The sequence below is a fragment of the Ostrinia nubilalis genome, chromosome 5, assembly GCF_963855985.1.
Source record: "Ostrinia nubilalis chromosome 5, ilOstNubi1.1, whole genome shotgun sequence".
NCBI classification, from domain to species: Eukaryota; Metazoa; Arthropoda; class Insecta; order Lepidoptera; family Crambidae; genus Ostrinia; species Ostrinia nubilalis.
Window position 1 is genome coordinate 9,132,038 of NC_087092.1, and position 26,990 is coordinate 9,159,027.

Below are 26,990 nucleotides of genomic sequence, written 5' to 3' on the forward strand. Positions count from 1 at the left end.
TATTTAATAAATTGTTTATTTTTTTCAAACAGACAACTACTTAATTATGGCTTAAAATTAATTAATACTTTTCGAGACTAATTTATTTTTGGAGGTATTTTCTATGACTATACAGTTGAGCCCTAAAATTTTGGAAAAGTAAATTAAATGATTTTATATTGGTTTGAATTTGTCTGCTATTACTACCAGCAACGCAGTTCCCAGGAAGAATAGACCAGATGGTAAGACATTAGTTGTTGTATCAACTTCAGCTGTAACAAAGAAAAAGAATTTATAATTAATTAATTCAGGTAAATCTGGGGGCACGGCAGTGCCCCCACCAAGTCGAGCAAAAAAGCGGCACGGCCGTACCATCCTTTTCTCGAAGCAATTCAGGCCATTTTCGACCGTAAATATATTGACTTGGCCATCGCATGAAAACACGTGTAAATTAAATTATTTAGTGCGATGGCCAAGTCAATAATTTATGTAAAACGTTAAAGATTTCCTGGCCTGGACTTGGTATTACATGGATCTCACAACTTTTTACCGTAGAACAACTGAGTTGAGAGACTTGGTTTTTTGACAAGTATTGTTTTTGATGGGATACCTTTTACTTGTAAAGAAAGCACTATGTTGAAATATGAAAATTTTCGCAGTTTTCTTAAAATTATTATAGTTCAAATACAACCAAAATTGAAATAATTTCTTATGACAATTACCATCTTTAGCTTTGCATTCTGCGTCACTGTTCTCGTTAGCCCAGCCCATACTCCGTGCGAGCGCTGCTTCCCATCGGACGCTACGAATTTCACGTTCTGGAAAAATAGTCGGGAAATTATAGGTCGACAGAGACTTCACTTAAAAATGCTTACGCCCGTATTCACAAACGATTACTTAAGTGAAGCAGAAAATCTAACGCACAACGTTGAACGCACTGTGATTGGTTCGTCACGACACTACTGGTAGTGTGGTTTGGTAGTGCGGTGGGTCAGAAGGGTCAGCCTGTGCGTCCACGCGCACTGTGAGACCTCATTGTAATGTTTGTGAATACGGGCGTTAGCTATGCTGAATGAATTGAATGAATGAAACGGGTCTACATACTAATAAAGAATTTGAAACGTTTCTAACCTTCAGCAGTGAGGGCAGGTATGAAAGTGTCTGCAGGTGGACTGGGTGTAGTCGAGGGCCACACGCGAAGCGCGCGGCCGGCCACGATCGCTGCTCCCAGCGAGGTGCTCTCCATCATCAGCGGACGGATCTGGACAAAATGAAATAAAAGGGGTAACAGTGGGACAGAAAGTTACCTAAACATCTTCTCATCACATAATATCACACTCAAAATGTGGCTAGTTTGTGGATATTTTTGCAATACGCGCTTGTAGCATAAGCATAGCGTCCGTATTACTAGTAGCTCTCAGCTTGTTAGCAACGGCTTCATACTGTTAGCCAGCGCTGCAGCGTCTGCATAAAGACGGCGTTATGCTACACGCTGACAGGCCTTCATATACCAGCAAGTTCAGCGTCATACTGTCAGTCGGTCACACTGGCTCACTCACCACTGGTATGCCGAGTAGGTCGGCCATCATCTGCATAAGGACGGCGTTATGCTACACGCTGACAGGCCTTCATATACCAGCAAGTTCAGCGTCATACTGTCAGTCCGTCACACTGGCTCACTCACCACTGGTATGCCGAGTAGTTCGGCCATCAATCATCATCTGCATAAGGACGGTGTTATGCTACATGCTGACAGGCCTTCATGTACCAGCAAGTGCAGCGTCATACTGCAAACAGTCACCCTGGCTCACTCACCACTGGTATGCCGAGTAGGTCAGCCATCATCTGCATAAGGAGGGTATTATGCGACATGCCGCCATCGGCCAGCAGGCGGCGCAGCGGGGCGCAGCTGGCCTCCATGGCGACGGCGACGGCGCGCGTTTGCTGGCACACGGCTTCCAGCGCTGCTCGCACCACGTGCTCCCGCCGAGTGCTGCCACTCAACCCGCATAACACCCTGGTGGACCAATGGCATCAAGTATTTTATTTTTCTTTAAAAATTTTTTTATTAATATTTAAAATTTGTTATTTCACAAAAAATACTAATACTCCCGATAGCCCCTCGTACTAAACTAAATATTATGCTTACTTGTGTCACGAGTGAGCTCACCACAATAGTCAAACGGCGTATATTTATTGATAGATTTACAACGGATTAAATGTTTGGCCAAAAAACGTTTCCCAAATTATCACATCGCAAACAACGTTTCGCAAATTTTCATTTGGCAAATTCTCATTTGGCAAAACAACTTATTGCAAACTTTTAATTCGCAAATGTCGTTTTTGGCATATTATTGTTTAGCAAATTATTGTTTGGCAAAGTGCAAAAATATTTCACGATAAACTATTTACAAAACAATTTGATTGGTGCATAGAATGGAATACAAATGAGATTGTGGTTATTATTTTGTTTAGTGGGTAGTTAATATAAAATTTTTTCTAAATAAATTTTCATATTTCATTCTTTTTATGGAAATTTCCAAATGATTCATTAACAATAGAGATGATTCTAGCCAATGATATTATAGAACTTTATATAATATCATTGATTCTAGCGCTCGGCGGCCGCTGCCGCGGCACGCTTCGCTCGCCTTCGCGCATTAAGGGTCACTGTTCTAACCTAACCTACTATTTTCTACAATACCTACTTTTTGCAACCATACTATTTTCTGCAATCTCTCTGGAAAACCATGACCATGTGCCTTATGCTTTGATTTGTGGGTAACGGTGGGTATGTGAAGTGTCAATTTGACCAAGCAAATTATTTGGGATATAATATTTGGCAAAATAGCGACGTTTTACCTGAAAATAAAACGTTTATTAAACATACTTACCTTATTCGAAGCCTTTATAATGAGAGTAGTGTCTGTCTTTTCCTGTTTGAGTACTAGTTTTGACGTATAATCTGCCCACGTGACTTCCGCTCCAGTCCCCCACCGCCTAAGCACGCCTCAATTAACGACACTAGCGCCACCAACGGTAGCTCGAAACTAGGTTTCGATATTCTCGCCATTGTGTTTTATGACACCAGGTAGATTTAAAAAGTAGGCTTCGAATAAGGTAAGTATGTTTAATAAACGTTTTATTTTCAGGTAAAACGTCGCTATTAAACAGTACTGTACCGTTATTCGAAGCCTTTATAATGAGAGACGTGTCTATTATCTCCTGGTGGCGGCAATTAGTCCAGTAGAATTAGCTTTTAAATCGGAAATAATTCCTACAAAAGATTTTATTGCTTTAATGGCTTCATTGGTTGCCCATTAAGACTCTCCTAAGTTTTCGACTTCGACGGAGTTGTGCTTAAGTGGTGGGGGCCCCCGAAAGGGGCGCTTTTTCGGTTTTCCAGTTATACCGCGTAAAGGACTTACCCTATCGAAAAGTGGTCTTCCTGATGGTTGAAGGGCATTTAATTCTGCATTAAATAAGACCAAATTCATATGTTTTGAACAAACCGTTCTCGTGCAAATGTTCGGCAAAGTAGAAAATATCGATACCTCTGGGCTCAAAGGTCGTAAAGGACAAAGTACGACTTTTCAGGAGAAGCAAAAAACGTTTTTTTATTTTTTTAGTCGACGATAACTTTTTTGTTTTTTGAGCTATTAAATTATGACTTATGAAGAAAGTGCTTAGAATTCACAGCATTTTCCGAAGAGGTATTGAAAAACTGGACTAGAGCTGTATTTACTGAGATAGATTTCCTTTACGCCCTCAAAATTACAATAAAAAGACCTTTACGCCCTTCAAATATTCGTCCTAGGCAAGTTACTTAGGTCGTAAGTCTATTTTTATTTCACAAAACTACAAAACTAAGGTAATAAATGACAATTTACATAGTTTTGTAGGTTTTCATGGGTCGTAACGGGACACCCAGGTAAGGTATTATGAAAGGGTAAATTGATGATTTAGCTTAAATATTTAATATTTTATGGTATTTCATATGTAATATACCATTTCTTCACATATTTTAAATGAATTATGGTCTTTTAAATGAAATAAAATGATTTTCCGTAGCTTCATAATTTAATGCACACAACTTATGAAACTATTTAAATAGAAGTTTTGATATCTTCGAACTAGAAGAAACTATTTCCGATATAAAAGCAAATTTAGGAAATAAATATTATGACGCTTTTAAATAAAACTTCATAAATGTCTACTTTATAGGAAAAACCGAAACCAAATTAATTTTATTTATTTATTAAATCATTATTATTGTTTCGAAAAACTACAAATAGCGGACTTAATTCCATAGGGCAGTCTGTCCACCAGTTGACCTTATGATAATGCAGATAATATAATAGAATTATTAAGGACAAACGAAAACCAAACTATATTAATTATTTATTATATTATTTAATAAGAATTTAGAATAATTATTATTCTAAATTCTAAATAAATTAAACATTATTAATTCATAGTAGCTTAAAATTATGTCATTGTACTTGGTATAAAAGTAGAAAAGTTAGGTAAGTAAGATTACAAGTAGGAAGATTTTCATTCCAGTAAAGTACATCCACTTACTTTACTCCTACATAATACCGTTTTTAAAAGCCAATTATTTTTAATATAAAAATATAACTTCGAAAAAAACTGCATTCACGCTTTTTAGTAGATTAAGAGTAGGTGCACACCGTTGATTTTTAGTTGGCCGATAGTTGTGCCCGATTTTAAATTGTATGAAGAATCGGCCAAATCGAATCGGCGTAGTTTGCGCACTCCCATACATGCCCATACTGATCAACTGCCCGACTAAACTATCGGCCGACGAAAAATCAACGGTGTGCGCCTACTCTTAGTCTCAACATATATTTTCCCATGTTGTGTAAATATTTTTCCTACTAGTTATTCTTTATTAGCTGATCCAAATAACTTTAGAAACTATACTAATTTATTATAATTGTAACAGTCAAAACTCAAAAGTGGTTTTGACCAAGGGCGTTAGTCAAAATTACTAGGAAATCATTAAAAATAATTGTAAAGTGTAGTATTTATGTGATTTGTGCATACAAAATAATGACACCTACTTCTTCTTCTTCTTTTATTAATGGCGATGAACTTGTGTATTTTCGCCACAAGGCACACTGTTCCGCCAATATCACGTGCGCAGCTTTTACACAATGTAGGTGTAAATTTAAATTCAAAGGTATACTAAGCAAAATACCTAAAACAAAGAGACATCACAAATAAGACAACACAATACATAAAAATAACACATACGAGTGAACACAAATGGGGAGGTTTAGTTTGGAAAAAGTTTACTGCCAACTCTTGCTTGTTACAAAAGGTTACAAATTAATTTTATTAATGTTAATGAATTTAACTAGAGATTTCAAAGTATGGGGATTAGTAAAGTTAAGGACACATTTAAGGTTAGTTGGAAAAGGGAATTTTTTGGGAAGGAAGTCATACAACGAATGGTCAATTTTGGGGCAGTTGAAAAAGATGTGATTAGCTGTTCCTTCATCCAAGCCGCATTCGCATATGGAGCTATCCTTGATCCGCATTTTTGCGAGGTGTACAGGGGTGCACGCGTGACCTATACGCAGGCGACAGATAATGGACACTGTTCTTTTTGGTAAGTGGCGGTGCTTGAAAAACCAGGGTCTTGAGGGAATATCCTGTTGGATATCAGCATAATATCTGCCTACGTATCTCTTGGAGTTATCCCAGTGAGTATTCCACGACTTGAACAGGTGTTTACGTGGGAGCGAAGAGACATCATGAGCAAATAATCTGTAGTGATCCAGTGAACCTGTGGATATAGCGTTTTTAGCACATGAATCTACAGTTTCATTGCCAGGGATACCTCGGTGACTTGGGATCCAGGCTAAAGTGACATTTAAACCGAGCTGTTTACACTCAAAAAGGGCTTCTCTAATTTTGAAAACGATGGGGAATTTAGTTTTGGATTTAAATGGATTGGCTAAAATAGATTGGAGGCAGCTCAGAGAATCAGTAAAGATCAAGGTGTTATTAAGACGGTGTGAGATAGAGTAACGAATAGCTTCTAGTATAGCGACTGATTCTCCTGTGAAGACTGATGTAACTGGAGGACACTTAAAGCTTAGTGCTATTCTGTATGCAGGTATCCAGACTGCTGCGCCAGTGCATCCACCTTCATCCAGCTTGGAGGCATCAGTGTAAATTTTTAACCAACCTTGCCAGTGCTCAGAGACAATATTAATGAATTCCTGACCAGCTGAGCACGAGTCCTTAGATATGCCAAAGTTGAGGATTATTGAGGGATTGAAAAGAAGGGAATCATAGCTATTGCTGAAAAGAGGATTCAATGGAATTTTCTCAATTGGAGTAGGGAGGCGGGTAAATTTCCTGTAACTCAACAAAACACAAGGTGAACTCTGAGAGGAGTCAGAGCTACTCAGTGAAGAGAGGAGAGCCAGTTTTTCATGCAGAGGGTGATTGGAATTTTGAGAAGTTTTTACGTAAAACCGGTCGCTTAGGTATTGTCTACGCAAATATAGGGGAGGTTCCACACATTCAATTTGCAGAGCATTAATAGGCGAAGATTTCATAGCTCCCAGTATAATGCGTAGACACTTCGACTGAGTTTTATTAAGTTTTTCGAGAGCAGCTTTATTACAGGGGTCCAAAAGAAATGAGGCATAATCGAAGTGGCTGCGGACAATAGCGTTGTAAAGTAATTTCTGTGAGTATGGATGGGCACCCCACCAGGTGCCTGAAAGGGCCCGGAGGATATTTAGCCCTTTTTCGGCCTTACCAAGGATGTAATTGAAATGAGGGATGCCAGACAACCGGGAGTCTAAAATTATGCCTAGGAACTTCACTTGGTTGTTACAAGGAACGCTATCACCGTTCAGTGTTATATCTACCTCTGGTGTATTACGTTTACGGGTGAAGGTGACACAACTACATTTTGGGACTGAAATGGATAATCCATGGTTTGTCATCCAGGCATTGAGATATTCCAGAGCAGTGTTTAGGCGCGAACTTGTTTCGGATATAGATTTGGATGAATAATAGAGGGCAATGTCATCTGCGTACTGAAGGATGCTGCAAAAAGATTCTACAGTTCTACTAAGGTCGTATGTGTAAATGCTGTAAAGTAGAGGGCTGAGTACAGATCCTTGCGGAAGCCCTTTCCAGACAAAACGGGGAACTAGAGAGTCTTGGTATCTCACTGCTATTGATCTTGACATCAATGTGTTGCAGATGAGACGAACCAGTTTCTCCGGGATACTCAGATAGAGCAATTTTTGCCTGAGTATTGGGAGTAACACATTATCGTACGCAGAGGCAATGTCTAAGAAGACCCCAACGAGGTACTCCTTGTTTTTAAAAGCTACGCGAATATCCGTCGTTAAAATACTTAAACTGTCTAGAGTACTATAACCTTTGCGGAAGCCAAATTGGGATTTCGCCAAAATATTATTTGATTCCAAGAACCATTCCAAACGATTTTTAAGCATGTGTTCCATTATTTTAAGGAGCACGGAAGAAAGGGCTATGGGACGATAAGAATTATGATCTAAAGGTTCTTTTCCTGGTTTGGGAATGGGGATTACAATTTGTTGTTTCCAAGCTTCCGGTAGAGTACCTTGATCAAAAAACGAATTTAATAAATTAAGAAAGAAAAGTTTAGCACTAGCCGGGGATTTAATAATAAAAGAATAAGGGATTCCATCTGCTCCAGGAGATGAATCTTTTAAGCCGTCAAGAGCTGATAAAAGTTCTTCTAAGGAAAAGGGACCATCTAGATTATTTGATTGGGGGAGAAAACAACTTGTTGAAGGAAGATTATCCATAAAAGGAACAAAAGGAGGGGCCAGTTTGTCTGCAAAATCATTTAGCCAAGCTGTAGGGTTGTTTGACGGGGCATTTATAGGGATTAAGGAAGTGCGGTATCTTTTGATTTGTTTCCAGACAATTGAGGAAGGGGTCCTTGGAGACATACTCTCACAAAAACTGATCCATCCCTTCTTTTTTTTTTTAGCTAAAAACTTTCTAGTTTGTGCAGCAATTTTTTGGTAAAGGATGTAATTCTCCATGGTCATTGAACGGTTGTACCTTTTTTCAGATTCCTTTCGTTTTTGGACACTGGCTGTACATTCAGAATCCCACCAAGGAGGTGATATTTTCCGAGACGGATTTTTCAAAGGTATGTGATCATCTGCTGATGTTTTTAATGTGTTCACAAAATCACAGTATACTGAAAGGGAATTAACATTATTTACAGAAGGTAAATTCTTTAATTTTTCGTTGACTGATGCATGATAGGCAAGCCAGTCAGCTTTATTTAAATTATATTTTAAGAGGGGAGGTGGTCGATTTATTGGGGGGTTATTGTTAGGCAAAGATACTAAAATGGGGAAATGATCACTACCGAGCGTGCTGTTTAAAACTTTCCAAGAACAGAGTGAAGTCAAATTTGGTGAACAAAATGTCACATCAACAGCAGACGCTGGATTTTGTGTAGGGGCACATCTTCTTGTTGGACAGCCATTATTCAAAATACAAAGGTCTAGTTCATCCAAAAGGTCTAGGAGCAATGAACCTGGAGAGTCGGAATGGTAGGAGCCCCATAAAACGTGGTGCGCATTTAGGTCACCTAAGATGATAACGGGAGGAGGAACAGATAAAATAGCAGAGCGCAATTCATTGATGGAGGAAGCGTTAGGTCGGGGAATGTAAACAGATAAAAGGGAGATATCAAATATTCGCATAGCCACGACATTAATGTCTTGGCTATGCGAAGGAAGGGGGAGTTGATTATAAGGAAGGAAGCGTCTTACAAGTAAGGCACTTCCCGCGTAGCCATCATTCCTATCATCCCGGAGGCATGCATATCCCGATACACGGAAATGTGAACCAGGAACCAGCCACGTCTCCGAGATAGCTAGGACTGATGGTGAATATTTATTGATAAGATAAGTTAAATCATGTTTTTTGCGTCTAATACTTTGGCAGTTCCACTGAACCACCTCCTTGTCCATTATTATTGTAGTTTAACTGTGAGATTTGGGAAAGCATTTGCGCAACGTTGGGCGGTAGGGCGGTATTACGACCAGAAACAATATGGATGATGAGAGATAGAACCATCTGCAAAAGGTTATCCTCTCCCAGGGAAGGAGAAGAGTCACCGTTCAAGGCACAACCATTAGGTAGGGAGGAGGCACAATTGCCAATTATGGCTTGGTGTGCCTGCTTGTCGTAACCCTTATCTAACGGTGCATGAGGGCGGGATGTTCGGGGAATGGTCTTTCGGTATGAGACGGTTTGGTTGGGGCGTGAGGAGTGAGGTTGGGAAGGTTGAGAAGCGTAGCTGCTGGTTTGATGGGAGGATGGTGATTTTGTAATGTCCGCATATGATGTGCGGACAGGAGGAAACTGAGAGGAGGCCTGGGAGTATGAGATGTTATCCTGAGACATTGTTACCTTAATAGCCTTTTGACGAGAGTGCTCAGGGCATGATTTGTTTGTTGCAAAGTGGGAACCTAAACAATTAATGCAGGTGGCTTTGGCTTCTGTGGTATTACATTCCTCTGCCGTGTGTGGTTGGGAGCAACGATAGCACCTAGGTTTAGACCTACATTGCGTCTTGATGTGTCCAAAACGACAGCAGTTGAGGCATTGGATTGTCGGCAATTGGTATGTCTCGACCGGAATTGAATTATGGCAGCAGAAGACTCTTTGTGGCAGGACTTGTCCCTTGAATGTCACTACCACTGATTGTGTGGGGATCCACGATGTTTGATTATCCTCCCTAACCAGTTTTCTGTTTAGCCGACGAGCCTTTAAAAGTATACCACAACCGTCGGGGGTTGTTAAAGATTCTGCTAGTTCGTCCATTGACCAGTCAGTTGGAATGTTCCTAATGAGGCCCATGCGGGTCACATTATAAGTGGGGATGGAAGCAACATATTTATACATGGGCAGAATTTCATTGTTCAGGAAGTTATTTGCTGCACTGGCTGAAATGAATTGTACAGAAATCTTGTTTCTGCCGATTTTCGTGACGCCGTCCAAGACGATGCCTTGAATTTTATTGGTTACTAAAAATTTACCAAACCTCATGGGTTGAATGTAGGCTGGAGAAGAGGGTTCCGATTCTACATGGGAAACGTGAACTAAGAAAGGTCCTTTGTCTTCGTCACTATATGTTTTTGGGGCTATTACAAGTGAGGGGTGAGTGTACATCAATTGGCTATTTTGAGTAATTGATCCATCTGTATTCGTCCTCTTGGCCGGCTCGGTATCAACTACCGTGTCTACAAGACGGCGTTTGGTCGCCGTTTGGGAAAATAAAGGCGGGGAAAGCTCCATAGCGGCGGCCTGATCTGGAGGATCAGGCGGATCGGGAGGAATCACCTCCATTCTGCTAGGTACTTACCAAGGAAAGGTCAAGTTAAATTACCACCACCGTTGTTTTATTGATAATTGAGCTTAGGATTGGATTTCTGTAAAAATGAACAGTGAAATTACAAAAAAATACGCTAGAATTCCAGAAACACGTGTAGCCACTGACACTCGCGAACGGAACTCTAATGACACCTAAAGTACTACAGTAAGGTGACTTTTTTTCTCATAATATTTTTAACAAATCTAGCTTTTTCATTTTTTCAATTTTTATGATGACTATACTAACTTAATTAACTAGGTAATACGTTATTTAATAGCATGTTTTTATTTTCTTAAATCATCTTTTAATAATTATCTTTTACCTGACAAATACCTAGTTTCTTCAAATATGAGAAATAATAAAAAGCAACATTACTTTACCCGATGTGGGTAGATGTCATCATTTTATATGTATAAATTACACTCTAAAATAGTTTTATTATGTATTTTTGATGATTTTTTAGGTTCTTTCGTTTGTTCCAAACGCACATACTTAAATACTATAAGAAACGTCTATAAAATTTACCTTCACAGTTATTTTAATATCCTCACTGTGTAGATTTTTAAAATATTTGTTTAGATAATCTAAGAGCGTAAAGGACAAATTATTTAGACTTGGGTATGAAAATGTAAGGTTGTATAGGACAATAGATATACTACATGTACATTATACGCCCAAAAATTTGTGTATACTTGTTCTTTACTACCATGGTAACTGTACTAAAAACTCAAATGGTATTTACATCCCAATTTTCAAGATGAATTCTGTTTAGCTTATCAAAAATGATGGGTCGTAAAGGCACTTTTTTTGGGAATTTCGACAAACTAAATATACAGATCGATAGAGAATTAAATTCTGAGAAAAACTGTATAAATAACTCATTTTCGGTATTTTGTCCTTTACGACCTTTGAGCCCAGAGGTATCGATATGTGTATAATTAATGACCCTCTCCACGTCCAATGGCTCGTTACCCGCAGGCTTCCAAGTCTTGAAAAGGAGCGCCTCAACCAGTGTAACCCTATCAAGGCATACGAGCTGGATTCGCCGATCCTTGTTCGTCCCAGCCGTTCCTTAACTGCGGTTGCTGCACCTCTTCCTGGCACTCACCTGAACGACTCTGTGTTACCTACTGTGGCTGCCCCTCTTCCTTGTATCCTCCTGCACGACTACGTTGCCTAGCCGTATGCCTGGTCTAAGGTTTGACGCCAAAAATCAACAACAACAAGTTCATATTAAAACGCTGAAGAGTTTTTTGATTGTTTGTTTGAACGCGCTAATCTCAAGAATTACTAGTTTGATTGAAATAATATTTTTTGTGTTGAATAGCTCATAAATTGAGGAAGGCTATAGGATATATACAATCACTCTACGACTAATAGAGCCGAAGCAGTAAAGAAAAATGTTGCAAGCACGGAAAATAGTATTTAAACTATTTTCACGCGTGCGAAGTTGATTTTGTGGCATCGAACCTTGGACCAGGCATACGGCTAGGCAATGTAGTCGTGCAGGAGGCTGCAAGGAAGAGGGACAGCCACAGTAGGTAACACAGGGTCGTTCAGGAGAGTGCAAGGAAGAGGTGCACCAACCGCAGTTAAGGAACGGCTGGGACGCACAAGGATAGGCGCATCAAGCTCGTAAGCCTTGATAGGGTTACACTGGTTGAGGTGGCCCTTTTCAAGACTTGGAAGTCTGTGGGTAACAAGCCATTGGACGTGGAGAGGGTCATTAATTATACGTATATTTTCTACTTTTCCGAACTTTAGCGCGGGAACGGTTTATCCAAAACATTTGAATTTGGTCTTATTCAATGCAGGATTAAGTGCCCTTCAACCGTCATGAAGACCACTTTTCGATAGGGTAAGTCCTTTACGCGGTATAACCGGAAAACCGAAAAAACGCCCCTTTCGGGGGCCCCCACCACTTAAGCACAACTCCGTCGAAGTCGAAAACTTAGGAGAGTCTTAATGGGCAACCAATGAAGCCATTAAAGCAAAAAAATCTTTTGTAGGAATTATTTCCGATTTAATCAATTTTTGTGTTTAATTCTACTGGCCTAAATGTGATCAATTTAAGAATAAGACATTGATCAGTGAGAAATGTTATGAATTAGTTAGAACCTAAATAAAATTGTTGAATATTTAGGTGGATACGCTTATCTGTCTACCGAGTGGTAATGTACTGTGTGTAGGTACATTACAATATTTTACAGAATGCAACCGCTGCATCTGCATCTCCGTAAATTCACGTTTAATGGATCGTTTATTAACTACGTAATAATGAACTTTCAGTTACTTTACGTCATGTAAAAGGCTCAAAAGCTACGTTCACCTTCACTCACATTATCAGATCATTGGATGAAATATGTAAGCTTCGGTAAGAGTGAATAATTATTAGGTATAAGAAGAATATTCACTGGTACAGTTAAGGTCGCTTGCCGATAGCGGGCGTTTGATGATCTCCAACATTTCCCACATTTAGGTATCAGATCAGATTTTAATATTTATAAACCTTTACAGGACCGTAGCCTAGGTGGACGGTGTAATGAATAGGTGACAATAGCTAGCCGGCTATGTATAGGTACGATACTTTTGTATTGCCTGAGTATTCCGCGTTTTCGCTGTTCGCTAGGGATAACGAAGTTTGAGTCGGAATTGATAAAATTTACTTTCCTAGTACAAAGTTAGTAAACTTTGCGGTTTACCAACGTCGGTGCTGTGGTAGGACTGTGCGACCATTATCTTTAGGGCTAACAGGGATAACTTGTCAGCTAGATCAGCTTATTGACGGTTAGTCAACCAGCTTAATTCAGAGCAATCTTAATATGTAATTATGTATTATTGTAATTACAATTATGATAATAATGTTATAAGGCTGAAGAAGAGTTTGTTTGCATCAACACAAAAATTATCTTTGTGTTGGAGTCCTTTAACCACGAATGCTATAAAATCATAATTACATCATTCTACCACCAATAGTAGCGGAGCATCAATAAGAATGTTGCGAAAGCGGGAAAAGTTATGCAGACGAAGTCGCAAGCACAGCTAGAATTAAATGATAGTTTCGTAGCCGATCTAAACCTTATCAGGTTTCATCAAGGCCCTAGGGTGGGCATCGGATTTAATTTCGAATGATTTATTTTCATCACCCTGAATGCCGTTGGACGATCGCTCATTTGCACGATGTAATAATATTTATGTAAAAATATTTGTGTAATGATGTTTGTGTAACACAAAGTTTTATATCATCGCCAATGTCACTCAAGATTCATTGAAGTGTACATACCTAAGTTGCCAGTAGGTAGGTAAGTACTAATTTTTTGTGACAATAGTCAGCAGAGACAAATTACTTTATTGACCTAGCGAGTCGGGTAGGTATTAGAATATTTCACGAGGCTGTTGTACTTAAAACAAACTAACTCGTAAACAGTTGTTTGTGCCACAATATTTTGCTTGTGACTACCTTCGTTACAGTATAATAATTGATAGATTTAAATCACATCAAATATGAATTTTGTAAATTGTACCATGTAGGTAGGCGAAGGACTTTCGGCCCCAAGCAAAGAGCTTAAGAGTGCGGCACAATTATTATCCAAAATTAATTCCAACCATGTTTATGTACTTCTGTGTGACCCTAAGGTCACAGTGATAATTGGAAAAATCAGAGTTAAATTACTTTCTTGGGCTGAAGGTTTTGATTTATTCCCTTAATTCCTCGTAAAAGTCGTTCATATTCATACGACAATTTTTATTGTACCACAGAGGTGCACAAAAGGTCGAATTAACAATATGACATGGTGTCATGTGACATTAATAATAAGTTATATTTATTTACTTAAATTAAGTAGACTAGACGTTGACTCATTGACACTATTAGGGCACACGGAAAGTTCAGTTAAGAGACTGAAGACTTGTGTGACTTTTGGTATGCAATCTTTTCTCCAACGAATGTAATGGCTTGTGTAAATGAGAAAATAACAAATTGTAGTAGGTAAACCTACGCGGTTTAATATATATTTAGTAAGTACGGTTTACTAAAGTCACTGTTTCCGTTGTACAGTGAAATTCAATTGCGAAATGCGTTACCATGCAGCGTGCCCAATTTGTTTTAAGCTCAGATAAGCTTTATACTTTTGGTTATTGTGGATCATAAGTATTTGGTATTGGGTGCCATTAGCGCCTCAAGTTGGCGGTTAAAATGCTCTTTGCCTCACGCAAATCGTGAATTGTAGTGTTATATTATTATATAACATGAGAAGAGCCAATGCTTTAGGATTTGTAACGTTACGTGACTTGATCTGCTCGTAACCGAGACTGGGTTAGGCCATTTTGTATTTATGGAGTTCACCTTTTACTGTTACTAGTTTGTAAGACTGTTATTATTTTGTTTATTTATTTTATATAGGTAAGGACCGACTTCATTGTGTTTATTATCCAGACTTGTGTGCTTTTATTAAAATAGGGGCATGGGTTATATCTGACCCCGAAGCAAGGATGGGTCCTGAGTTACCCCAGAATGAAGTCGTCCAATAGGTAAGGGCGCGAATGTCGCGACTCTTTCTGTGCGAATCAATTGCCGTCAGAACATTTGCATGAGTCTGTCAGTGTACTATAGGTATGTATAGGCAGAAAAATACTTATTTTAGTATTCAGTACTTTGTGGTACCCGCCAAGCGTCTATGAATGTATACCTTATTTAAAAGACTATCAGGTCAATAGTTGTAACTTTACTATGCAGAGGCTGCATAAGGGCTTAAGTTTATTTAATTTCTCCAGGCGTTAACTGTTTGGTGCCAAAAATTTAGGGCGCATAGCTGCGGCCCCGATTAATTAACATCCTTCAAGATTCTGAAGGTTTAGGGCGATGCCCTCGTATCATCTCGGCAGTAATGAAATAAGCCAAACTGACACGAATCGAGTCATTTTTGCGTAATCTCATGACCTCTGTCTCCACCTTTTACCCATGGCAGGTCTTAAATAGCTTACTTTTGTCATGAAATAAAGCATTTTAATTAGGGTTCCATAACCCTTGATAATTCTGAGGATTTGGGGCGATGCCCTCATGTCCTCCCGGCAACATCACTTTAATTTTGCGGTGCAAAATAGAATTTCAGAACCTTTTATAGTTATGCGGATTTAGGGCGAAGCCCTCATGTCTACTCGGCAACTTTACTTATTTTCGTTTGCCGTGGAATAAGGCGTTTGGGTTCTATAACTCTTCAAAATTATGAGGATTTAGGACGATGCCCTCATGTCTTTGAACCGCAAATACAAACGAGCGAGGTTGCTTGGCTCGAATGTAATGATTTGAGTCCGATTCTCTTTGGTAATCTCCTATCCCAGAGGGATGAGGGATAACATGAGCGTTTAGAGCGATGCCCTAAGATTTCTCGACGTAAATAAAAATGAACGAGGTTGCTCGGCTCGAAATGTAATGATTTGTGTCCGATTCTCTTTGGTAATCTCCTATCCCAGAGGGATGAGGGATAACATGAGCGTTTAGAGCGATGCCCTAAGATTTCTCGACGTAAATAAAAATGAGCGAGGTTGCTCGGCTCGAAATGTAATGATTTGTGTCCGGTTCTCTTTGGGTAATCTCCTATCCCAGTGGGATGAGGGATAACATGAGGGTTTAGAGCGATGCCCTAAGACCTCTCGACGTAAATAAAAATGAGCGAGGTTGCTCGGCTCGAAATGTAATGATTTGAGTCCGGTTCTCTTTGTGTAATCTCCTATCCCAGTGGGATGAGGGATAACATGAGGGTTTAGAGCGATGCCCTAAGACCTCTCGACGTATATAAAAATTGAGCGAGGTTGCTCGACTCGAAATGTAATGATTTGAGTCTGATTCTCTTTGGGTAATCTCCTATCCCAGTGGGATGAGGGATAACAAGAGGGTTTGGACCAATGCCCTACTAAGACCTCTCGGCGTAAATAAAAATGAGCGGCGTTGCCTGGCTCAATATGAAACTCCTTGAGTGTTTGAGTTTTCTCCTATCCCGGTGGGATGAGGGAGAAAAGGTTCTGGCCCCTGGTTTTTCCCTGTTTGCTCCAAGAGAACTTACCCTCGCTACAGGATTATGCTGCTGCGTTTTGGTTACACTGCCATCTAGCTTGCCGAGTAGCCAGTTTGAGTTTTCCACTGTAGGTATTTAGCATAAGACGAAATCTCAGATCGATCTGCGGAGCAGAGTTGCGATCGTAATGCTGCCGAAAAATTTTCCAGACGCCGCTAGCATCAAATAAACTGCGTATCAGGCTGAATAGACGATGTTCATCCTTCACCGTTTATTACACAGACTCACTGTTTATCCACACAGTAACAGCATAGCGTTTTCCTGAAATCATAGTTTAAGAAAACCACAAAGGTATTATTATACCTACGTACCGTATCCTAATAGGACAAACTGCACACTTCACTCTTGGGTTATAAGCCATGCGTTAGACTTCCATAATGGCGGTAGAATAGGTACGTCGGTACGCTACCCTACCTAGTGGAAGTTTTCATACTTTCCCCGGATGCATATTGATAACGGTAGTTTACCGTTTATTTATTTTGTTGATTTATAAATCAACACAATCCGTCCGATGGAATTCGTATGTCTGAAATGGTATTGGTAAGTTGGTACTTACAGCTTATTGTAGCAAGCAATCACATCTTGCGACTATCACATTACACCACACCATCCTTTGATTTGACCTCTACGCCAACTCCTGCTCCTCTTCTGCACGTGGACATAATATTTCCTCTTTCCTTTTGAAAATAAAGAATAGAATAGAATAGAATAGAATTATTTTTATTCGTCTAATTAATGGTACATGTTCATGAGTGTGTACTTACAAGCTACTTATAAATTATTACAGTTTGCAAGTAATTACACTAGGGGTATAGTTCATATCCGAGTACCGGTCCTTGGGAGAGGGATCATTTGGTTGGTGGAACTGTTTCTGTGATATTTTTCTCGCAGATTGCGCAGTTTTAGTTCCCCTATCAGGGGCAATGAGGACAATGTGTTCGCACATTCCGTAAGTGAGCATTTACGTGTCAGGCGTGGTGGTGTGAATGCAGGACCCTAGTAGGCCTGGGCGGGTGGGAGCCTTTCGCTTGTCAAGTGGTTTGCTGCGCTCGCGCTTGTTCACAAATTCAACCGTGCCAATTCTATCTGCGTAGAGGAGGGGGTTGTATTTGTTGTGTCGAGTGTAGCGCTCGCCAGGGTCTCGAAGATCCGGGATGTCGAGGCGTTTCACGGTGTCTATGAGGTCCTTGTTCAGGTCGTGAATTCGTATATGCCACGGGTCTTGTTGAAGCATGTCGTAGAGGGTTTCAGTCTCCAGTCTACGACTGAATTGGGCAGCTGCCTTAAGAGCCATTCGGTGTTGGCGCTCGAGCGTGAGTAGGTTGGTTCGACTGAACAACGGTAGCAGCGGCACTACCCCGTAGTCCAGGACAGGCAGCAGGCAGGCGTTAATCACCTTGAGTTTGGTTTCTAGCGACACATTTGCCCGGTAGCCGATGATGCCGTAGAGACAAGCTCTCACCTTCTTAGCTTTATCAACGTTCAGTTTGGTATGTAGGTTCATGGAGAGTTGTTTATCGAAGATCACACCCAGGTACTTGGTGTGATTCTTGTAGACAATTTTTTCGTCTTTTAGTTTGACATAATTGCGGTAGCCACGACTGTTGGGCGCATCGCTCGCCGGTCTCTTGTGTGTGAACATCACGCATTCCGTCTTTGCGACGTTGCATTTGAGTCCCCACCGGTGGTAGTAATCCACGACTTCGGTGGCCATCCATTCAGCGCGGATGGTAGCGTCGTCTGGTTTGTGGGCAGCATTTAGGATGCACAGGTCGTCGGCATACTGCGAGAGAAGTTGCCCGCGGTATCCATTGCGAGGTATATCTGAAACATATAAGTTAAAGATTAGGGGGCCCAATATGGATCCCTGTGGCACGCCGTGCGGTATTTCTTTAGCGGTGCCTCGCGTTGTTCTGAAGCTACCCTGGGTAGTGCGCCCATCTAGGTAGTTTTCGATAATCTTTATTATATTATTTGGCGTTCCGGCGTTTTGCAGTTTCTTCACGAGTCCTTTATGGTTGATGGAGTCGAAGGCTTTCGACAAGTCCGTTGATATCATGGCTACACTCTGGCCTTTCTCAAGCGAGTCGGTGATCTTCTTTGCAGTGCGAAGGATCTGCGTGTGGGTGCCTCGATATTTGACAAACCCGTGTTGGTGGTCGGGAATGAGGTTAGAGCATTCTTCCAATATGCGTTGTTGTATAAGTCTCTCGGCCCATTTGCCCATGATGTTAAGTAGCGAGATGGGGCGGTATGATTCGGGTTTGGTATGATCTTTTCCGCTCTTGTGTAAGAAGATACAAATACTCTCTTTCCAGGCGGTAGGGAAGTAGCCTGTTTTAAGGACATAATCCATTATCAAGTGGAATTTGTGAACGACAACCTGGCCGCCCAGTTTCAGGTGGTCGGCTCGTATCCCGTCAGGTCCTTCTTTCTTCTTGTTCTTGAACATCATAAGTGCTCGACGTATTTCACTCAGTGAGGTAGGACGGAGCGGTTGAAAGGGGGTGAATTTTTCATGCCCCTCGTCTTCTGGCGAGATATGGGCATCGGTAACTATGGCAGTTTCCACCAGGCGGTCGATGGTTTCTAACTCTGTTCGGCATCCCACTAGAGTTGGCAGAAGTTGTGGTGGCTGTTTCATGGCCCGTTGGATTCGCCACATTTTCGAGAAATTATTTGCTCCGTTGTCAACCAGCTTGGTCCAGACTTCCTCGCGATAGAGAGCCAGCGCCTTTGCTAGATCATGTTTGGCCCGATTGTATTGGGCTTTCTTTTGCATGGCGTTCGGTTGGCTGCGAGCATTCCATGCTTTGCGGCGTGTGTCTGATCGATGTTTGATCATCTCCTGCAGCCCTTGCGGCAGGAACTCTTTGCGGTCAAGTAATTTGAGCGGTGCCACGTGGTCCAGAGCCTGCTGTATGGCGTTCGTGAGAAGATGGACTTGTTTATCGCAGTCTTCTTCCGACTCAGGATATTTCATGTCCCTTGTGAGAGATGCAATCTTCATACGGTACTCTAGCCTAGTATTCTTATCGGAGCAGAGTGCTCGCATTTCGCGATATTTAGGCGGCTGGTATACGTGAGGTAGGTGTAAGGTAAGCAGCCAAGGCAGGTGGTCTGAGCCTATGTCTTCTAGTTGTCTAATTTTCTCTATGGCGAGCGATTTGTGGTCGCCAGTGAGGATGGCCACGTCAAGAATACCATCCCCCTGATGACAGGGTCGCGAGGGGGCATTGGCATGTATTAGGCGTATGTTTTCAGCGGCAAGTTCTTTACTTACCCATGTGCCCAGTCCCGAGTTTCTTGGATGGTTCAGAGCTTTCATTTGCAGGTTCTGGTCGCCTATGATCAGTGCTCCTTGTTCGTACAGCATTTCCTCGTATTCTTCCTCTAATTCAGCGTCCTGTGTGTGACCTGGTGGTATATATACAGATTTAATGGTGATTACTTCATCTCCGTTGTGGTGCGGAAAGAAGCGTACGGCTGTTCCTTCGATTCGCCGGTGTTCAGGCGAGAGTTCGTCGGTAAGTTGAGTCTGGGTCCAGCGAAGACCTCTCCGGACGTACGTTATCGTTCCGAGATGCGGTGCTGTCTGATCAACCAATCGGTCGTAGTTGTCGATGTTGAATTTCTGAGTGGTCAAATCTGTTTTCGCTTCGTTAATGATGAGTATGTCCGGTGTGTATTTCCTAGATAATTCCTTGAGTTCTATAAATTTACCTCGAATCCCTTGCACATTGCAGTGGAGGAGTCGAAGCCAGTTACTAGTGGGTAGTTGTGGATTCATTTCTGAAGTATAGCCTTCGTGATTGCGTCTATTTGAACTCGTGACTGTTCTGCCATCCATAAAAGACGACGGTCCATTGCATCTATTAGTTTCTCTGCGAAGAGCATCAGGTCATTAACTGGTGCCGATCGCGATGTTGCGTTCGATGTCCATGCGTTTTGTTGCGCAGACGCTGCTATAGTAGGCGGGGTTTGGTCTATTGGGCATTTTATGCTCGGGAAATGTGCTTCGTCTTGAAGGGGGATTTGCATCCTCGACTGGCGGTTGGATTGCTTTGTTTGTTGTGGTTGTGCTCTCGAGGTTTTCACCTTCGCTTTTCTTATCAGGTGGGCTGCGAATTTTGGGCAGACTCGTTCCGTTGCCTTGTGACCCGGGCGACTGCAATTTGTACATACTTCCACTTTTGTGTTGGTACTGTCTGTTTTCAGTACAGTGGGTGAGAGTGTGGTTCCTATGCACGAGTTTGTGGCGTGCGTAAAAGCGAAGCATTTCTTACATTGGATAACGCGGTCATCCCGTTCTCTGTAACGTTCAGGTCTAAGGATCTGGGAGTAAAATCGCTTCCCCTTAGCCAGGTCAGCTATTTCCTCGTACGTTGATGTGGAGGTAAAGGAGGCTATTATTAAACGGCCTTTTACTTCCACTGCCTTTAGTGGTCGAACGCCAATTGCTTGTTCTAGTAGTTCTTCTATCGTTGGACCCTCATCTGCTGGATCCGGGCCAAAGTTTCTGAAGACCACTCTCGTGGTACGATTGCGATCTTCTCGTGGGGTCGGGGCTATTATTCTTAGATCTCCGTAGTGTGTACTGACTATCTTTAGCATTTTCAGCCTGTCCTCCTTGGTGGCAGGTTTCATGAATATTATTTTGGAACGCGGGGCTTGAAAGACCGCCACATTAATGTCTTGAGACAGTTTGGCCAAGTTTTTCACTATGGCTATGGCTCTAGCTGCGTCTTTCATTATTTCCTTGTTAATGATTTTTATTGGAGGAATTGCTTCCTTGGGTAACGTGGGGTTAGTTGCCTTGGCTTGCATCACTAGCGGGGGTAAAATTGAAGACTTTTTCGGTCGCTTATTTGTTCTTGTTTCTGAGGGTGATGTTTGCTTACAGGGTGATGCCGAAGCGGGTCGTTTTGACGATCGTGTAGGTTGTTCAGTTTGGCTAGGCGCACTTGGCACTTGCTCGGTTGTGTTTTCTGAATGAGTCGTCATTTCGAGTGTTGATAAGAGCGGCGCGAAACGGTTTGCGGTGGTCACAGATGATTTGATCGCACCTACTGGCACTTGGGTCAGCGTCGCGCCCTGTTTTTCTTGTGCTTTGCTTCGTTTCGTTCGCGCTTCGTTTACTTGACGCGTTTTCTGCGAGCCTCGAAAATGCGCAGGTTTACCCGCGGCGGGGTTCATACGTGTGACTTGTTGTGAGGTCGTGATATTGCCTACCGTGTGTTTCTCGTCAAGGATTTTCGGGAAGTGTTGTTTGTAGGTGCGTTTTTCGACGTAGACATTTCTCGAATCCCCGCATTGTGTGCAGTTCAGGGTCTCAATTGAGTCATGATCTATCTGAGGGATAAACCTGGCAAACATTTTGTGACAGCACGTATTACATGCAAATTCTTCACGTTTCGTCAGCTCGAAACGGCACTGGTACATTTCATATTGTAGGGCAAATGAGCTAGGCCCTGTGTTTACGCCGACTAAGAAAATTTTTACACTTACTGAGGCATTGCATTTTCTGCAGAATCCATTTCGGATCCCTGACTGGTGTCCATTCCACGAGATTCCTTTGATTTCGAGCGGATCATTGCACGAATTACATATAGTCTTAGTCTTTTTAGTGCCTTGTAGGACCGTCATGGTACTGATTACACATTTATAGATTCCCTTAGGGCACACACTGGCAGGAGCCCCTTCGTCGTATACTATTTCTTTTAATGGTGTCTGTTGAAACTGCAGAAACCCAGGGCAGTCCCAGTTGTGGGACTCACTGTTCCGTCCGATATCACTTTCTTGAGACGATAGCGTCTCCATGTCCGAGGTTTCGGGCCCCATGGTGTTCACCATGGAGCCCTCACTGTTTAAATTGTCACACACTTTGTTTCGGAGATGAGTAATTTATTTCTAATATAAAATTTGCGGCGCGGGTAAGCCACCACAAACCGATCACTGTTGTTGTTCCGATATGACCAGACGAACGAGACACCGAGCGCCCGTGTTGGACGCCATAAGCGAGAGGTCTTGATAGCTGGTTGGCCGATACGAGGCATCCAGCGGTCGTAGCCACTGGGACTTAGTGTTAAGCGCCGTATGTAAGGGGTCTTAGATAGCTGGTTTTGCTAGAACGACACGCGTAGAAACGTGTGTTTACCACGGCGGCCTGCGCCTAACTCATAATAAAGACATCTAACGGAAAGCCCTTAGGAACAAACACAGCTAAAAAGGAGTGTTATACCGTTAGGAATGAACATTGCTAAAAAGGAATATTAGTTTTAAAACACATCTAACGAAAACCGTTAGGCACAAACATTGCTAAAAAGGAATGTTAGTTTTAAAACACATCTAACGGAACACGCCGTCAGGTACGAACATTGCTAAGAAGAAAAGTTAGCTTAAAAACATATCTAACGAAAAACCGTTAGAAACAAACATTGCCAAAAAGTAATGTTACTTTTAAAACACGTCTAACGGAATATCGTTAGGTACAAGTATTACTAGAGAAGAAAGATAATTATTTAAAATTACACTGAGTTAGATTGAATGCAATCTACCCCCGAACGGTAACACCGTTGTAAAAATAAATTACACTGCGAAATAAGTAATCACAGTAATTTTTATAAGTTTTCAGCCAGTACATAATAATTTAGAAGTACTTACATTATGATGGTAATATTTTACCTGAATCACGTCACGACTAGTACCTGTGAGATGGGTCGCGAACTAGCGGAGCTAATTCTACGACCGTCTCGAACGGGAACTAAAACACCAATGACGAGAATATCGAAACCTAGTTTCGAGCTACCGTTGGTGGCGCTAGTGTCGTTAATTGAGGCGTGCTTAGGCGGTGGGGGACTGGAGCGGAAGTCACGTGGGCAGATTATACGTCAAAACTAGTACTCAAACAGGAAAAGACAGACACTACTCTCATTATAAAGGCTTCGAATAACGGTACAGTACTGTTTAATAAAACATTTGCTATATAAACATTTGCCAAGTAAAATTTGGCCAAATGTTAATTTGACCAATTGAATTAGTTGCGAAAAGTACAGTTGCTAAAAGTTTATTTGGGAAATGAAACTTTGGCGATAAGTTGTTTGCGAAGTGAAATTTGGCGAAAAGTAATTTGGCCAAACGGAAGGATACCATTTACAACAGAGCCCCGATTACGGTAACTTCTAACGTTTCCAATCCAGACGCGTTTCTGATTCTGCAATACGATTAGTCAAAACAGCTGACGTATGCTGTTGAACTACCAATCGTATCGCAGAATCGAGAAGCGTGTCTGGATTGGAAACGTTAAAAGTTACCGTAATCGGGGCTCAGGTTTACAGTTGAGTTCAAAGAGGATATAATTCACTGGTTGAGTTGGGAGCCGTGTCGTCATATCATAAAGTCGAAAACCACATGACAATGCATAAAACCAGCAGTGTGGTCATGATCTACGGCGCTGTCGGTTTATAAGTTCAAATTCGATATATCTAAGTGATCTGTATCAAACTTGATTAAATAAACTTAATATGAAGACTGATAAGAAACGACTCACGACCCAGGTTGAAACTCAAGCACAGTTAAAGCTTGTGATTGGTTGAATCTCAATCTAATCTTGAGTAGTTTTATATTACAGGTTAAATAACATTTTGGAATGAACGTAATATTAGTATATTAGATAGATTACCCTCTTGCGTCCTTTCTCCAGTACGGTGAATAAAGGCCGTTAAATGCAGGTACAAAACAAATGCTTCCTTCGTCATCATCACTGACGGCGGCAGCTTGGCTCTCGGAATCATTCACGTCATTTAGTATTTCAAGACCATTTTTCAGCCATTGTAAGGTGTCACCTGGTTTATGTAATAAAAATTAGTGTAGATTATATTTTTTCAAGAGAGAATAAGGAGAAGAATACAGAATACACATTATCATTATTTGCTATTACCTTAACTATGCGTTCACAGTACAATCAGTATCTATTTATGGAACATTTCACACATTGAAATGATTAGAGGGTATGATAATGACATCTGTTTCTTTTTATCTCAATAAAATATTCCGTAGATAAGCGTGTCAACATATTGCTATGATGAACCCCAATATTAAATAGTGGTAAAATGACGTGTATTTTCTTAAAGTTATAACTAGCTTTGCTTACCGTCAAAGGCCGTTTATGGACGAATAATACCTGCTATAGCAACTGATCCTTCTAATGCATATACGGGAGGAGCATTCGGCCCAAGCTTATATGCCACAGTTGTTAACAAGCCACTTTCGGAATGCACTATTGAATCCCCTGAAAAAAAAAACTAATCTTAAAAAGTGTGATTAAATTGAATTAATAAATGAACATTGCTAAATAAATACATAAATGCAATTTAAAAAATTACATTCAAGAAAAATAAATAAAGAACTAGAAGGTACCTGTATTGTACAGTAAGAAACATCCAGTACCAAATGTACATTTTACTTGTCCAAATTTCATACATCCTTGTCCAACTAAAGCTGCCTGTTGATCTCCTAAGCACTAGAATAAGAATAAACAATTGATGAAACAATTTAAAATATAACAACAATTTAGTGCAGGAAGTGTTTATACATTTAACATGACATTAACATTAGGCAATAGTGATGTATAATTTTGCCAATGAACATTGTTATTACCTTTACATAGAGGCTTGTTTGCATGTGAACAATACATAGCAAAAATGGTAGTCAATCTGTAAATGAATGGGAAATTTAAATGGAACTGCATAGAAAGAACCTAGGTTTGACTTCACAGTCATTTGATATCAACTCACCCCAGCAATAGGTACTCCAAGCAATGAACCAATTGAAATGTATCCATAAATTTCAGCAGAACTTTTTATCTTTGGCAGTATTTGTTGGGGTATATCAAAAAATCTTAGCAGCCCTTCATCCCACTGCAAACTTTTGAGAGACATGAGTTGTGTTCTAGATGCATTAGTCACATCTGTAGCATGTATTCCACCATGACAACCACCTGTTAGATTCTGCAAAAAATATTACATACAATAAACATGTGAATAAATAAAATTCATCATATACATGTACAAGAACAGATTACATATTAGTTACTACCATAAGGATTAATGTAACAAAACTATGATTATTATTTTTATTTATTTTCTAACCATGTAAACTGTAAGTTAGACAACGAAAGTTTTTGCACTCTTGTCTTTTGAATATTTCATCATTCATATTTAAAATTAAGATACATACCCAAATGAGCCAAGAGTCAACTGTCCCAGCCATACATTCCCCTAATCGAACTGCTTCTTTTACAGCTGTTACATTTTGTAACAGCCATTTAAGTTTTACTGATGAGAAGTATGTAGACAGTGGCAGCCCACTGCACTGAACAACTGCATTCACACATTGTGTTCCTTTAGTCTTCACCAAATCATCCACTATTCTTGATGTCCTTACATCTAACCAAACTGAAAAAAATAATTACAGTAATATACTGACATGCAGAGAAGCTATCAAATTAATTAGAAATACTTAAAATGGCTTAGATACCTACCTATGGCACTGTATAAGGGTTCTCCAGTAACTGAATTCCAGATAATGGTAGTTTCCCTCTGATTTGTTATACCTATTCCGACTAAATCCTCAGGATTTATATCCAGTTTTCTTAAGTTGTCTACTGTAACCTGTAATATTTTATTATTAAATTAGGTATTATCATTAGTGCTTATAACAAACAATCTGTTTGCAGCGATATAATTAAACTTCTTTAGTACAGTAAATTTAGCAACATAGATTTACCTCTATACATTCTAGCACTGCATTTATAATTTCTTTGGCATCTTGTTCAACCCAACCTTCACGGGGGCTAAAACGCTTAAGTAATATTTGATGATATGTCAACACTTCTGATGTGTTTGCTGCAAAAACCTGAAAAAGATATGTTTTATCACAAAATTGTTTCAATTTTTAAACCAACTTTTAACATAATAAGTTTCGTACCAAAAACTTTACATTAGATGTGCCTTCATCAATGGCACCTATCAAAGGGCCAAATCTACCAAATTCACGCATAACTAATAACGCGTGAGAATATTTATCTACATAGTTAAATTCAGATTTAAATTTTCAGTTTTCAGTATCATTTTCAATCAATCAGCTGACCGCTGCCGTAATTTGCTCGTTCATTCGGAACTGAATGTCAGTGTCAGACTAATGTCAATGGGGGCATTTAGCCGAAAATATAGAATTGCTAGCGCTAATAAGAAAAATGGCGTTCGTTTAGCGGTACAAAAAAAATATGGGAAAACGTTACTTTGAGAATGGGAAAACGGCCTTCGCCGAAAACATGCTAAAGTTTTCGGCGGTTGCCAAAGCGATCGTCACTTTGCTAAGAAATTCAAACAAATTCTATTTTCGGCCAAACGTCCCCATTTACATTTTTTTTAAATTTATGAGCGAGTCTATTGGTTAACTTTTTTTGAAAACAGTTGTCAACCTTATCTTTTCCATTT

The 26,990-nt window shown here is 40.4% G+C and overlaps 1 protein-coding gene across 1 annotated transcript; it reads right to left on the minus strand.

The window, feature by feature from the left end:
* LOC135071842 (glycerol kinase 3-like) lies at positions 1 to 26,675 on the minus strand. The gene is made up of 12 exons (XM_063965674.1): positions 26,479 to 26,675; positions 26,278 to 26,406; positions 26,033 to 26,162; positions 25,729 to 25,946; positions 25,287 to 25,499; positions 24,910 to 25,012; positions 24,674 to 24,781; positions 24,173 to 24,335; positions 1,795 to 1,996; positions 1,111 to 1,240; positions 702 to 797; positions 1 to 251 (listed from the first exon to the last, which is right to left on the minus strand). The coding sequence occupies exons 1-12, from the start codon at positions 26,548 to 26,550 to the stop codon at positions 154 to 156; spliced, it is 1,662 nt and encodes a 553-aa protein (XP_063821744.1). The 5' UTR covers positions 26,551 to 26,675; the 3' UTR covers positions 1 to 153.
* Between the last annotated feature and the right edge of the window lie 315 nt (positions 26,676 to 26,990).

What these genes read in the sequence shown, in the direction of transcription:
- LOC135071842 (XM_063965674.1), bottom strand. Translation starts at nt 26,550, where the DNA reads ATGCGTGAATTTGGTAGATTTGGCCCTTTGATAGGTGCCATTGATGAA. An exon ending in CATCTAATGTAAAGTTTTTG is followed by an intron (nt 26,407 to 26,478) that starts GTACGAAACTTA and finishes TATCTTTTTCAG; the next exon opens with GTTTTTGCAGCAAACACATC. An exon ending in AGAATGCAAAGCTAAAGATG is followed by an intron (nt 252 to 701) that starts GTAATTGTCATA and finishes TCTTTGTTACAG; the next exon opens with CTGAAGTTGATACAACAACT.